Raw genomic sequence first — 12,401 nt, 5'->3', positions numbered from 1 at the left:
GCGGACAGCCGAACTTCTTTTTTGTAAATAGATTCAAGTCCCAGCTAATTGACATATATGAAAGCGACCTCTACAAAAAACGCCACGTAGGTCACCGCTGACTGCCGACTTCGGACTGCAATTTGATTCGAATTTGACCACAAGACTCCACACTCTTTGACAACGAATTAAGAAGGAAAGAAAGTATCAGAAAAAATTAACAAATTGGGGCCTACACGTAGTGTGCGCAAAAACTGTAGTTGACCGTTAAGGGCTGCTGGCATGCACTCATCTCGAAGACAGAAAACCTCGGCTGCGTCAGTCATTGACCTGAGAATGTGATCTCGATGTCTACAACTCTGCAACCAGAGAAGACAGGTGAGCAACCGGGAATGTAAGAATGCACTGATAGATTCTCTTTTCCAGCTTTGTTGACATTAGAGTCCTGACTGACAATTAGTAATCGTCTGGAAACCGGGAGGTGGTGGTGGTTAAAAACCGGGAAAGAGTGCGAGTGCGGGACCGGTCCTCATAGGCTGGGTCCTAAGTCCAGGAGTTCAATAGCTTCCGCCATCCTGCGGACTCGCGCGATTAGCCGTTGCTTATCGCTCAGGCTAAAGCTGGACAGAGCAGCTTCCCCGGAGAAGACGATGGGGTGGGATATTGGTGGTTGGCAGGGCAGAGAGGTGGGTCGCACACTGTCACATGGAGTGTTATAAAGAGAGCTGGGCGCTGCTGCATGACGGGCAGTGCGAGTGGTATTATGAGGGGAAAGTTTGCTTGTGGGGGAGGTTCGTGAAGGAGTTTGCAGTTGGCGCCACACCGTGGTGTCCGCTCAGGACGGGATGGGTGGGGTGGTGGTAGAGTTCCTCGTTAACTCTGTAGTATTCGTGGATATTCGAGTATGTGAGTGGCTCTGCCAGTAGGGCGTTGTTGGGATAAGACCACCCGTTGCCTTGTGCCTGTCCTGTAAGTTTTTGGGTGAGCACGTGTGCGCGCATTCGTTGCCAGGAAGGGACGAGGGGCCAGGGCCCACACGATGCGAACTATGGGGAATGTGCTGGTATCGGGGACATTCTTCAGTATGTGCTACAAACGGGGAGTGAGCTGTCCGGATTCATATGCCCGGCAGGCGGCCTGGGAGTTTGCGACGATGTTTATTGCGCTCGCGCCATTATGGGGGCTTGGTGCGGCTGCGAGGGAATAGCTTCCTCTTACACCGAATAGCTCGAAGTCAAGGCGATCGATCCGGCAGCTTCTGTGTGTCCGTCCTCATTCGTGACCACCGTGCACATGGCCGGCTTTTCTGCGTAGCTCACGACGGCCCTTAAAGAGTGTCGACATGTCGTTTCCGAGGAAGCGCGTCAGCGCGTGCACACTGGGTTTGTCTTCTGCCTCTGTGATGATCGGAATGCATGTTTCGTGGAACTGGGGCCACCTCTTTTTCGCGCGGAGCGTGGGCGCCATGGGCACTGAGTCGGGTGGACGGTGGGGTTACGGGTACCGAACGCGGTCGAGGAGGGCTCTGCCTGTGCGTGTTCTTCGGTAAGTTCTTCGACTGAATTGTGGTTGCCTAGTTGGAGCAGGTGTTGTGCTGAGGCGTGTGGGGAATTCCGGTCGCCGTCTTGATTGTCGACTGGAGGAGAGCGTGCAAGAGTTGTAGTTGTACTTAATGCGGCTGACGACGAGTGCTTGCACGATGCGCAGTTTGTCTATCTCTTTGAGACTGCCGCGACGGCTAGATACTCGTAGTGTCAATGTGTGTAATCTGAGTGATATGTTTTCGATGGAGGTGTATCGTGAGAGTAGCCCTGCCGTTGGTCTGGAAGGGGAGGCACAGGGCAAGGCGAGGTCCCACATGCGGTGTTGGTGTCGCCTACAGGTGGATGAAAATCGCGGGAAGCCCGTCCCAGAAGATGCCCTCCTCCCAAAACACATGCAAACAAATATACACAAAAGCCGCAGAGAAGCTAGAGCCTGTACCTTGGACAGAAAATCCGACGGGAGGGAAGACACTAGATACGTGGATGCCACCGCTTAAAGAAATCATCACGGAGCGATCGCCAGAGTAATTGACGGACACTTAAATGAAGTCAACAGTGCGTCGGTACGTGGCGACAGTGTTCTCGAAGCCGAAGACGTGGCGATAGCTCTATAGCTATCTCGGAGGACAATGAGGGCAGACTCCACCTAACAATCTTCATGGACTCTCAAGAGGCCTGCAAGAGGTGCAGCCGAGGTTGCATATCCAGGAAAGCAGCTTGTAAACTAAGAGCATGACGTAGATAGAGCACCCTAAAACACAATACCATATCATCCCAGGACACGAGGAAGTTGCAGGGAACGTCTAGGCAGACGCCGTCGTGCGAGGATGCGCCTACCAAACCTCGGACGATACCGAGACACCCAAGGCGTTCAGTCTTCTGTACTGGGATTTCCTAGAGCATCTCAGAGGATTAGGAAAACCACTTCCACCTCCGCATGAAGACCTAAACAGGGAATAGTCGGTGGCCTAGAGAAGACTGCAAACTAACAACATACTCCAATTCACACATCCGAAACAAAATGCACTCAACCGTGTGTAAGGGCGTGTGTCTAAATTGCGGGGAAAGCCCACCCTATACCACAGCACATGAAACTTCCCACATCTAAACCAGGGGCATTGGGAGGCTGCGCTGTGGAGCTGGAACGCAGCCTACCAGCGAAGGCTGGTCGACCGCGCACGCCGGGCAGCAGAAGCCGTTAGCCCTGGACTCGGGGTGCCTACCAAGAGTACTCCAATAATTTTTGTTTTAATTCTGAAGCTGTTTTTGAGCGGATTTTTCTGAAGAGAACACATACTGAAGAATCTCCCCGATACCAGCACATTCCCCATAGTTCGCATCGTGTGGGCCCTGGCCACGCGTCTCTTCCAGGCAGCGAACACGTAAACGCACGCAATCGCGCGCACACGTGCTCACCCCAAAAACTTACAGGCCGGGCACTGGGCTAAGGGTGGTCTTATCTCAACTATGCGATACCGGCAGAGAGACTCGCATATCCGCGAATACTAAAGACTTTAAGCAGAACGCCTCCGCCACCTAACCCATCCCGTCCAGAGCAGACACCACGACGTGGTGCCAGCTGCAGATCAACTCCTTCTCACACACAACGCATGCACGACTGCAACCTCTTCCCACACAGCATGGTAGGCTTTCGCCCCAACTGTCGGTCCAAGCTGTCAGGCTCCAACAAAGCATGGAATCTTTGACCTTCTCATCCCTGCTCACACCAGAGCAGTCCTGGCCACCGTGGTCCTGGCCTTGGATCTATCCAAGGCTTTCGATCGCGTTGAACACAAGCGATCATGACGGCTCCCCCCCCCCCCCCCCCCGCCTCAATATAACTGAACATAGGAGCATGAACATAAGCCTATATTCAGGCCTTCCTCTCCGGACGCACAGCCGAGGTCCACATGGGCCCTGAAGCATTGCCATCGTACACCCTTAGTGGGGTTGGCAGCCCGCAGGGCTCGGTCCTGTCACCTTTTCTATTCAACCCCGCACTCGTACCACTTTCCACAGCCCTCCACGCAATCCTACAACTTCGACACACCCTATATCCGGACGACATCACGCTGTGGACCACCCACGGCAGTGATGGAGCCATAGAGGAAACCCTACAAACCGCCCCTAACATCACGCAACAACACGTGAGAAACATCGGACTTTCCTGCTCACGAAAGAAGTCCCAACTCCTCCTCATACGCCCCACAATACCCGCTCTGTACCCACCGCTCCCATCACCGTTGCTTTGGACGGACGATCCATCCCGGAGGTGGATACACTCTGGGTTTTGGGCCTTCAGATCGAAAACAACGTACACAACAGCTTTACCACCCGGAAACTCAAGCAGGTGACGGAAGCTACCTCGCACCTCATCAGACGGGTCTCTGGGAAACATTATACCATGAAAGAGCACGACCTATGTCGTCTTATCCATGCCTTTATACTCAGTATCTTCCTATACACAATCCCTTATCTTCGCCTCCTACGGAAGGAGATCCCTACCCTGGATGCCATGCTACGCAAGGCGTACAAGGTGGCTGGCTCTCAACCTTCTCCCACACACAAAAACCGAAAATGTGCTACAGCTGGGTCACCATAACACAAAACACGAGCTCATCGAGGCTCCCAAACAAAGACAATACATTCGACTTTCCCAATCCTTCAGTGGACACCACATGCTCAACACCCTAAAACACCCGCTGCAGACCCTTCTCACCTCCCCATCTCACGACCCATACACTCGCAACCCTTAGTCAAACCTCTTCCCCGAAACACCCTCCCAACAGGCACGTCGCGAGGTCCGTGCGCGACCACTTCATAAATACTACGGATCGGAACCTAACGCCCTATGGGTGGACTCGGCCTGCACGGGCTCTGAAGCTGCAGCAGCATTTGTAGATCACACCCTAAGACCTATTGCTACGTTTCCTTACCCACACCAGGAACCGCTGAGGGGGCAGCGATAGCGCTTGCGCTTACTCGCACGGAAGCCCGCTATATAATTACCGACTCCAAAACCACCCTCCTAAATTTCGCGAGGGGGAGAGTCCACTAGGCTCCCTTCTGCATTCTCAACTCGCTCCCCGCGTACCCGCCCCACCATGTGGAGCTGCTCTGGGTGCCTGTGCACTCCAGTAATCCCGGTAACGAGACCGCCATTGACCACACCCGGGGGTCTTATTAACCGGGCGGTGGCGGTCTCCGAGCCGGGCTCTTTCCGGGAGCGCATGCACACCTTCAGCGAGCTGACGCAGGCCTATAAGGCTGAGCGCCAGCTCGCCCCCCCCCCCCCCCCCCCCAAATCTCCCTAGATAACTACCACCAGCTCCTCAGAGACGCCTTCAGACCCACGCCTTCCCATCCCCCTAATCCCTCTCTCGGATCCACCCGGTAACCCTTCCCCCCCCCCCCCTGTTTTTCCTGCACCCACCCACTCGCTACCCTCACCCACTTCCCCTTCAAATGCACAGCGGAACCTCCCCCGCGGGGCCTAGAGCCCCTGACCAGGTGGGAGGTATGGGAGACCCTGTTGCGCACTGCGGACCCGAACACGCAGAAGATCGGGCCGCCGACATCACGAACCATCATGAACTGATGAACGTCTGAGTGCAGAGGGACGTGGAGGGGCCAAGGGCCTACGTGCCCTAAACATCCTTAGGTGTGACAAATTTTTTCCTCCTCCTCCTTCACACATCTCCAGCACAAGCACACCTTTCCTCACAATACCCCCCGCACTGCCCGTCATGCAACAGCGCCGAACACTTCTCTATACCCCTCCACGTTACAGTGTCAGCCCCCCCCCCCTCCCGGCCGCCAACCAACAATATCCCACTCCACTGCCTTCTCCGGGGGAACCTGCTCTGTCCAGCTCTAGTCTGTACAATCAGCAGAGGCTAATTGCGTGAGCCCGCAGGAGAGCGAAAGCTATTCGACTCCTCGACTGACGATCCAGCCTATGAAGACCGGTCCCGCAGTGACAGTCCTCACCGCCACCACCTCCCGGCTTCCAGACGATTACTAATTGCCAGGACTCTAATGTCAACAAAGCTGGGAAAGCGAATTGCATTCGCTTCGGGACTCTACGAAGGGCATTCGTACAGTCCCGGTTGCTCACCTGTCTTCTCTGGTTGCAGCCGAGATTTTCTGTCTTCGAGATGTGTGCATGCCAGCAGCGCTTAACGGTCAACTACAGTTTTTTGCGCACACCACGCGTAGGGCCCAATTTGTTAATTTTTTCTGATATTTTCTTTCCTTCTTCGTTGTCAAGGGGTGTAGGGAAGGGTTCTGTCTTATTGTCGTATTCGAATAAAATAGTAGTCTGACGTCGGCAGTCAGCGGTACACTACGTCGGTGTGCTTTTTTTTTCGAGTTGCTCTGTTTGCACTGTTTACTGAACCCTCCGAGACTTCCGTTCTCCTGACGCTACGCTGGAACCCCACGCACCGAACCACTGCGGTGTCGAGCGAAATGCCGAGCAGGCCGGAGTTCCACGGGGCGCGCCAGGTGCCGAACACTGCATCTTGCATTCCTTAGTGGCGCGCTTGGCCCCTCGTCGCCTGGCTTTGTTTGCTTGCACCGACTACCCTCCTTCAAGTTAAGCATGATGTCATCATCATTATCAGCATGACTACTCCCACTGCAGGGCAAAGGCCTCTCCCATGTCTCTCCAATTAACCCTGTCCTTTGCCAGCTGCGCCCACTGTATCCCCGCAAACTTCTTAATCTCATCCGCCCACCTAACTTTCTGCCGCCCCCTGCTACGTTTGCCTTCTCTTGGAATCCACTCCGTTACCCTTAAAGACCACCGGTTTTCCTGCCTTCGCATTGCGTGCCCTGCTCAAGCCTAATCTTCCTCTTGATTTCGACTAGGATGTCTTTAACCCGCGTTTGTTCCCTCACCCACTCCGCCCGCTTACGATCTCTTAACGTTACACCTATCATTTTTCTTTCCATAGCTCGCTGTATTGTTCAAATCAATTCAATTCACCTTTATTTTCAACATGTTTACAATGTTGACGGTCTCCCAGGCAAAAAGCTGTAGTAACAGCTTGACGAGGCCTGGAAGCCGGCGGCAGACAGCAGTGACAGCGGTACAAAAAAAATTATACACAAGATATCAATTGCTATTACACACGATCACACACATTTCATCACGGTCACATTTTATCACAGATTTACAAAAAGAGGTGAAGTAAATTAATCAAAAAAAGATATTGAGATGTTATACAAAAGCCAGGGTTAACATGCACATAAAACTGCAAAAAAAGCGATAATTGCACATATGAGAGGTTAAACTACCATGTGTATGTTTTTATTGAGCACGTTACCATTTTACGCCAGAAACAGCAAACACGGGTCACTCCAGAAACACTGAACGCAAAATCTTAGCGTTATTCGAGCGTTATTAAAACTAGATAGACTGATCTGATTTGTTCTTAAGTTGAACCCTCTTTGTTAGCCTCTACGTTTCTGCCCCATAAGTGAGTACCGGTAAGATACAGCTGTTGTAGACTTTTCTCTTGAATATTAGCAAACTGCCATTCGTGATCTCAGAGAACCTACCATATGCGCTCCACCCCATTCTCATTTTGCTAGCTATTTCCTTCTCGTGATCTGGATCAGCGGTCACTACCTGCTCTAAGTACCCACATTCTGTTACTAGTTCCAGCACCTCGCTACCAATCGCGAACTGCTGTTCCCTTGCTGGACTGTTAAACATTACTTTGGTTATCTGCATGTTAATTTTTAACCCCACCGTTCTGCTCTGCCTAACTCACAGATCATGCTTTGCAGTTCATTTCCTGAGTGACTTAGCAAGGCAATATCATCAGCGAATCGCAAATTACTTAGCTATTCCCTATTAACCCTTATCCCCAACAGTTCCCGTTTCAGGCCCCGGAATACCTCCTGTAAACAGGCGGTGAATAGCATTGGCGAGATCGTGTCTCCCTTCCCAACACCCTTCCTTATTGGAATTTGATTGCTGACTTTATGGAGAACTATGGTAGCTGTGCAGTCGTTATACATATCTTCCAATATTTTCACATAACACTCTTCTACACCCTGATTCCGCAATGCCTACATGACAGCTGAGGTTTCCACTGAGTCAAATGCTTTCTCGTAATCAATGAAGGTTATAAATAGGGGTTGGTTATATTCTGCACATTTTTCTATTACCTGAATGATAGCGTGAATATGGTCTATTATCGAGTATCCTTTACGAAAGCCTACCTGATCATTGGGTTGATTGAAGACTAGGGTTGTCCTGACTCTATTAGCGTTTAACTTAGTAAATATCTTGTAGGCAACTGAAAGTGAGCTGATCGGTCTGTAATTCTGTATGTCCTTGGCGTCTCCTTTCCTATGATTTAAGACAATGTTAGCGTTCTTCCAAGCTCCTGGTACGCTCGAGGTCACAAGGCATCTCGTATACAGAGTGGCTAGTCTTTCTAGCACAATCTCTCCTGCGTCCTTCAACAAATCTGCTGTTATCACATCCTCACCACCTGCTTTCCCTCTTCGCATTGCTCCGAAGGGTTTCTTTATTTCCTCCTTGGTTACTGGCGGGATGTCCCATTGCTGTGCTCGACTTCCTCTCTCAGTAACGTTCCGATTACATTCGCTACAGTATAGATTTCTGTAAAACTCTTCGGCTACTTTAACTATCTTATCCATATTGCTAATGACATTGCCCTCTTTGTCTCTTAGCGCATACACCTGGTTTTTACCTATACCTAGTTTTCTCTTCACTGCTTTTAGGCTACCTTCGTTCTTTAGAGCATGCTCGATTTTCTCCATTCTAAACTTCCTTATGTAGGTTACCTTGCGCTTATTTATTAACTTCGATAGCTCTGCCAGTTCTATTCAGTCTGATGAGTTAGACGCCTTCATGGTTTGGCGTTTCGTAATTAAATCTTTAGTCTCCTAAGATAGCTTGCCGGTACCATGTCGAACCATCCTACCAACTACTTCTGCGGCACACTCCGTAGCGGTGGCTGCGAGATTACCGCTCATTGTTTCAACATTACGGTCGTCCTCTTTAGTTAAAGCGGAAAATCTGTTCTGCAGCAACATCCTGAATTCCTCTGCTTTCCCTCTTAACGTTACCTCGTTAATAGCCTTTCACTTCTCTAGTTTCCTCTGTTCGCTCTTCAAATCTAATACGAGACCTTACCGTTCTGTGCTCGCAACAACGGACCTTTTCGAGGACCTCCACATCCTCTACGATGTCAGGGCATGAGCGCACAGTATGAAGTCCATTTCATTTTTAGTCTCACCATTGGGGCTCTTCCACGTCCACTTCCTGTTTGCTAGTTTGCGGAAGAAGGTAATCATGATCCGTAATTTTTTTTTATCTGCGAACCCTACTGATAACTCTACTACTAAATCATTAGATACGCCGCCGCAAATACTTTATTTGGCGTGGTTGAGGATTGAAATTTTTTCGCGGAGCACATGGCCCGCTATTTATCCGATGGATGGCATCGCAGACGTTCGTCCGAGCGCAAATTTGGAGCTCCGGCTATGGCGGCTACTGCTGGATGATCTCGACCGTTGAAGAGGAGCGCTTGGAGCTCCCCATGACCTCCACCGTGGTCGGAGACCTCCGCGATGACTCGCCAGTGACGACGCACAGGCTGGGTGAGCGGCCCTCGGTGACTATGCACACGTCGGACGGCGGTGGCGGCGGCGGCATCGTCTCGGTCACGATGCAGACGTTGGGGGAGCGCGAGGGGACCCGGCGGGGGCACCCTCCGCCACCGCCCACCACGTAGACGGTGGTGGGGGACGAAGTGCGCTTGCCGCTCACCACGCAGAAGCTCGGCTCCTGCTGCTCGCTCTTCACGACGCACACGGCAGGCGGCGAGGGAGGTCGTGACTCACTCACGATGCACACCGATGGGGAGGGTGGCCGCGACTCGCTCATGATGCACACCGAGGGGGAGGGCGGCCGCGACTCGCTCATGATGCACACCGAGGGCGATGGAGGCCGCGACTCGCTCATGATGCACACCGAGGGGGATGGAGGCCGCGTGCCCTCGACGAACTCCACGGTGGTGGTCGAGCTGCAGCGAGACATCTCGGGAGCAGAGCGCGAGCGGCACCTGCGATTGAGACACGCCCTGGTCACCATAGCGTGTAGCACCCAGGCGCGTAGCGCGAATCAAGGCTCTAAGGGACACTAAGAAGAAGCACTGGGATGATGCCAGGCGTGGTTACCGGTTTTTGAGTTGAGGAAATCGAGCAGTGACCACGCCTTGATTGAAGGGAGGAAAATGGGAGTGAAATGATAAGAAACAGGTGCCGTAGTGGAGGGCTCCAGAATAGTTTCGACCAGCACTTAAATGAAACACGAGCCCGTAGGTAGCATGACATGCGCGCTCAATTCCGTCCTTCCTAGCCACGTGTCGCTTTGGGACGTTAAGTCGACATGCCACACCATACACAGGCTCGTGTAAACATACAGAGGCGCGGAGGTATAGTCATCTTACTCCCACTGCGGCGTTACCAACGAAAATTCCGCTCTTGATCCGCTCCGCTAGCCGTTGGAATCCGCCTCTGATGGCAGCCTCTCAGGCCAGAGCACCTTTTCCGGCGTTTCAGGTCTCCCCATAATTCCCACCTACGTGAATCGTATCTTGGAGAAATGCGATGCGGAACTATAGCGGTGGGGACAGAAGGTGTCCTGTTCCCCTGTCCATGCTCTGCCCGCAGGGAATACAATTGCTCTCTTCAGACAGCCTTATTCGTTCTTTGGCTGAGTGAATCATGTGCACCCGGCAAAGTCTTCAAGAATACCACGCGAGCATCGAACTAACTGCTGTATAAGGCGGGGCATCGAAGCGAGGCGGCGAGATGGGCGAGAATACAAACATGCCCACGGAGTTCCCGCCGTTTCCAGCCAGTTTCGCCGCTCCGGTTTGTCAGTTAGCGCAGTATGGCCGTTTGTTCGACGCTGGCGTGAAACTGTTAAAGCGCTGGTAGGGTGTGCGTGTCATCACTTACAGAATAATTTTGCCATACCCTGAAACCCACGTGGGTAGGATGCTTCGTTATATGTGCCTGGAAGACGCAGAACTACCCCCATCCTGCATAGACGGACGAACTTGCTCTGAGCTTAAACGGGCACAGACAGGACAGTTAAGTTGGCCTGTATCGATCGGGCACCGCGTTTTCGCGCAGCGAAAACGGAACTTTTATGAGCTAGAAACGAAAATCAAAATGCAGGTGTCGACATGATTGGCTGATTTTGCAAATAAAGTGCGTGCATCGACGCTGGTTTTTCCTCTCGGATTCCGGAGGCTGGGCTACGCGGCCATTCATATGAAAAATGATTGGCAACCCATCTTCTGGCGGAAAGATTTCTTGCCGAAAAATGAGTCGTTTGCTGCCGGACAAACGTCAACGTGTGCGCAGATAAGAGCAAGAAAATTGATTTTTAAATAATTGGATGGCGTAGTCCTCAGTGTCCGTTAACGAGCTCACCGCAGGCGTGCCCTGTGAATGCCAATAAAAGTTGCCCCCCCCCCCTCCTCTGCTCGTACAAGGCAGCAGCGCCCCTAATTTAGTCTGCACCAACGTCGATGCAGTAAATGTAACCAACACCACAACTATAGAAGAAAAAAGATCGCGAGAGAGACGCCGCGAAAGCACTTCAATTTTTTTTTTGAGAACCAAACTGTGCTCGCAAGGACCAGGCCGGAGTTTCCATTTACCGATCCAAAATTTGAGAGAATGCGACCGAAACGAACGGGTCACCTGCTGCTGGTCGTGCATTCTGATAGTGGATATTCTTCATCGGGCTTCCGCGAATATTTTGAGTCATCGACATAGACCTCTCCCATTGGCCTCTACACTGTGTAAGCCACGGCAACTCCTCATGCTGCCGCTGCCTCGCGCCCGAGGTGGTTTCAAGACGGGTTTTCTAAAACCCTGGACGTTACGGTGCCTGCATGACGTCCAGTGTTTGCGATGAGCCGCTCTGTCCCTGCAGTGCTCCCTGGCGCAATGTACGGTTCCTTTCTGTGGATGTGCAGAGCGCGTTAAGAATAATCAAAGAGTGCGAAAAAAAAAAGAAACGAGGACAAGAGAAACCTCCAGTGCTGACGTCATTGCGAAAAACAGTCACCTATAACGGTGCCTTCCCTGCGTCTTTTGACCTCATTTTTTTGCGCTCTTTAGCGCTACAACTAAACAAACCAGACCAACATTATGGGCTCGGTAGCTTTATGAATGAGTTTATAGTGCGGTAAAAAGAGTGACCTCACAGCGCCGTCTTTTAATGCCTTTAAAGCCTCATCGTTGTGCCCCGCCGCGGTGGCTCAGTGTTTACGGCGCTCGGCTGCTGTCCCGAAAGACGCGGGTTCGATCCCGGCTGCGGCGGCTAAATTTTGATGAAGGCGAAATTCTAGAGGCCCGTGTGCTGTGTGATGTCAGTGCACGTTAAAGAACCCCAGGTGGCCGAAATTTCCGGTGCCCTTCACTACGGCGTCTCTCACAGCCTTAGTTGCTTTGGGACGTTAAACCCCAATAAACCAAGGCTCATCGTTGTAAGCAGGAGTTGTCGACAGAATTGTCACGCTTTTCAATTGGTCAAAATGGTCGTAACGTCACAGTGCGCGAATTTCAAACGTGGCCAATTGTACTTTGGCTAGTAACCATGCAACCAATGAAAGGAATCGTATAGTGATGCTCCAAGTAAGTGGGACTGAGTTTAGTTAATCGTTTAATTAACTAATTAGCCTAATTAACCTTTCTAGTCAGACCAAATAAATAAATAAAACAGAGTAGGAAATCGGTCGAGTTGCGGAATCGATCCAGGGTCTCCGCATTGCGAGACGAGCACGCTAGACACTCCGCCATGCCAGCTCGATT

At 51.7% G+C, this 12,401-nt stretch overlaps 1 protein-coding gene across 1 annotated transcript; it reads right to left on the bottom strand.

Annotated features, from left to right (window-relative positions):
* Window positions 1-9,057: 9,057 nt before the first annotated feature.
* LOC149357171 (uncharacterized) lies at window positions 9,058-9,618 on the bottom strand. Its single transcript, XM_089577893.1, has one exon. It carries the CDS (start codon window positions 9,604-9,606, stop codon window positions 9,058-9,060), a length of 549 nt encoding a protein of 182 aa, XP_089434019.1. The 5' UTR covers window positions 9,607-9,618.
* Window positions 9,619-12,401: the final 2,783 nt, after the last annotated feature.

Source organism: Amblyomma mixtum, chromosome 3 (genome assembly GCF_055824585.1).
Source record: "Amblyomma mixtum isolate Tamu chromosome 3, ASM5582458v1, whole genome shotgun sequence".
Classification (NCBI taxonomy): Eukaryota; Metazoa; Arthropoda; class Arachnida; order Ixodida; family Ixodidae; genus Amblyomma; species Amblyomma mixtum.
Note: the sequence above shows the minus strand (reverse complement) of the source record. Positions and strands in the feature narration are given on the sequence as shown.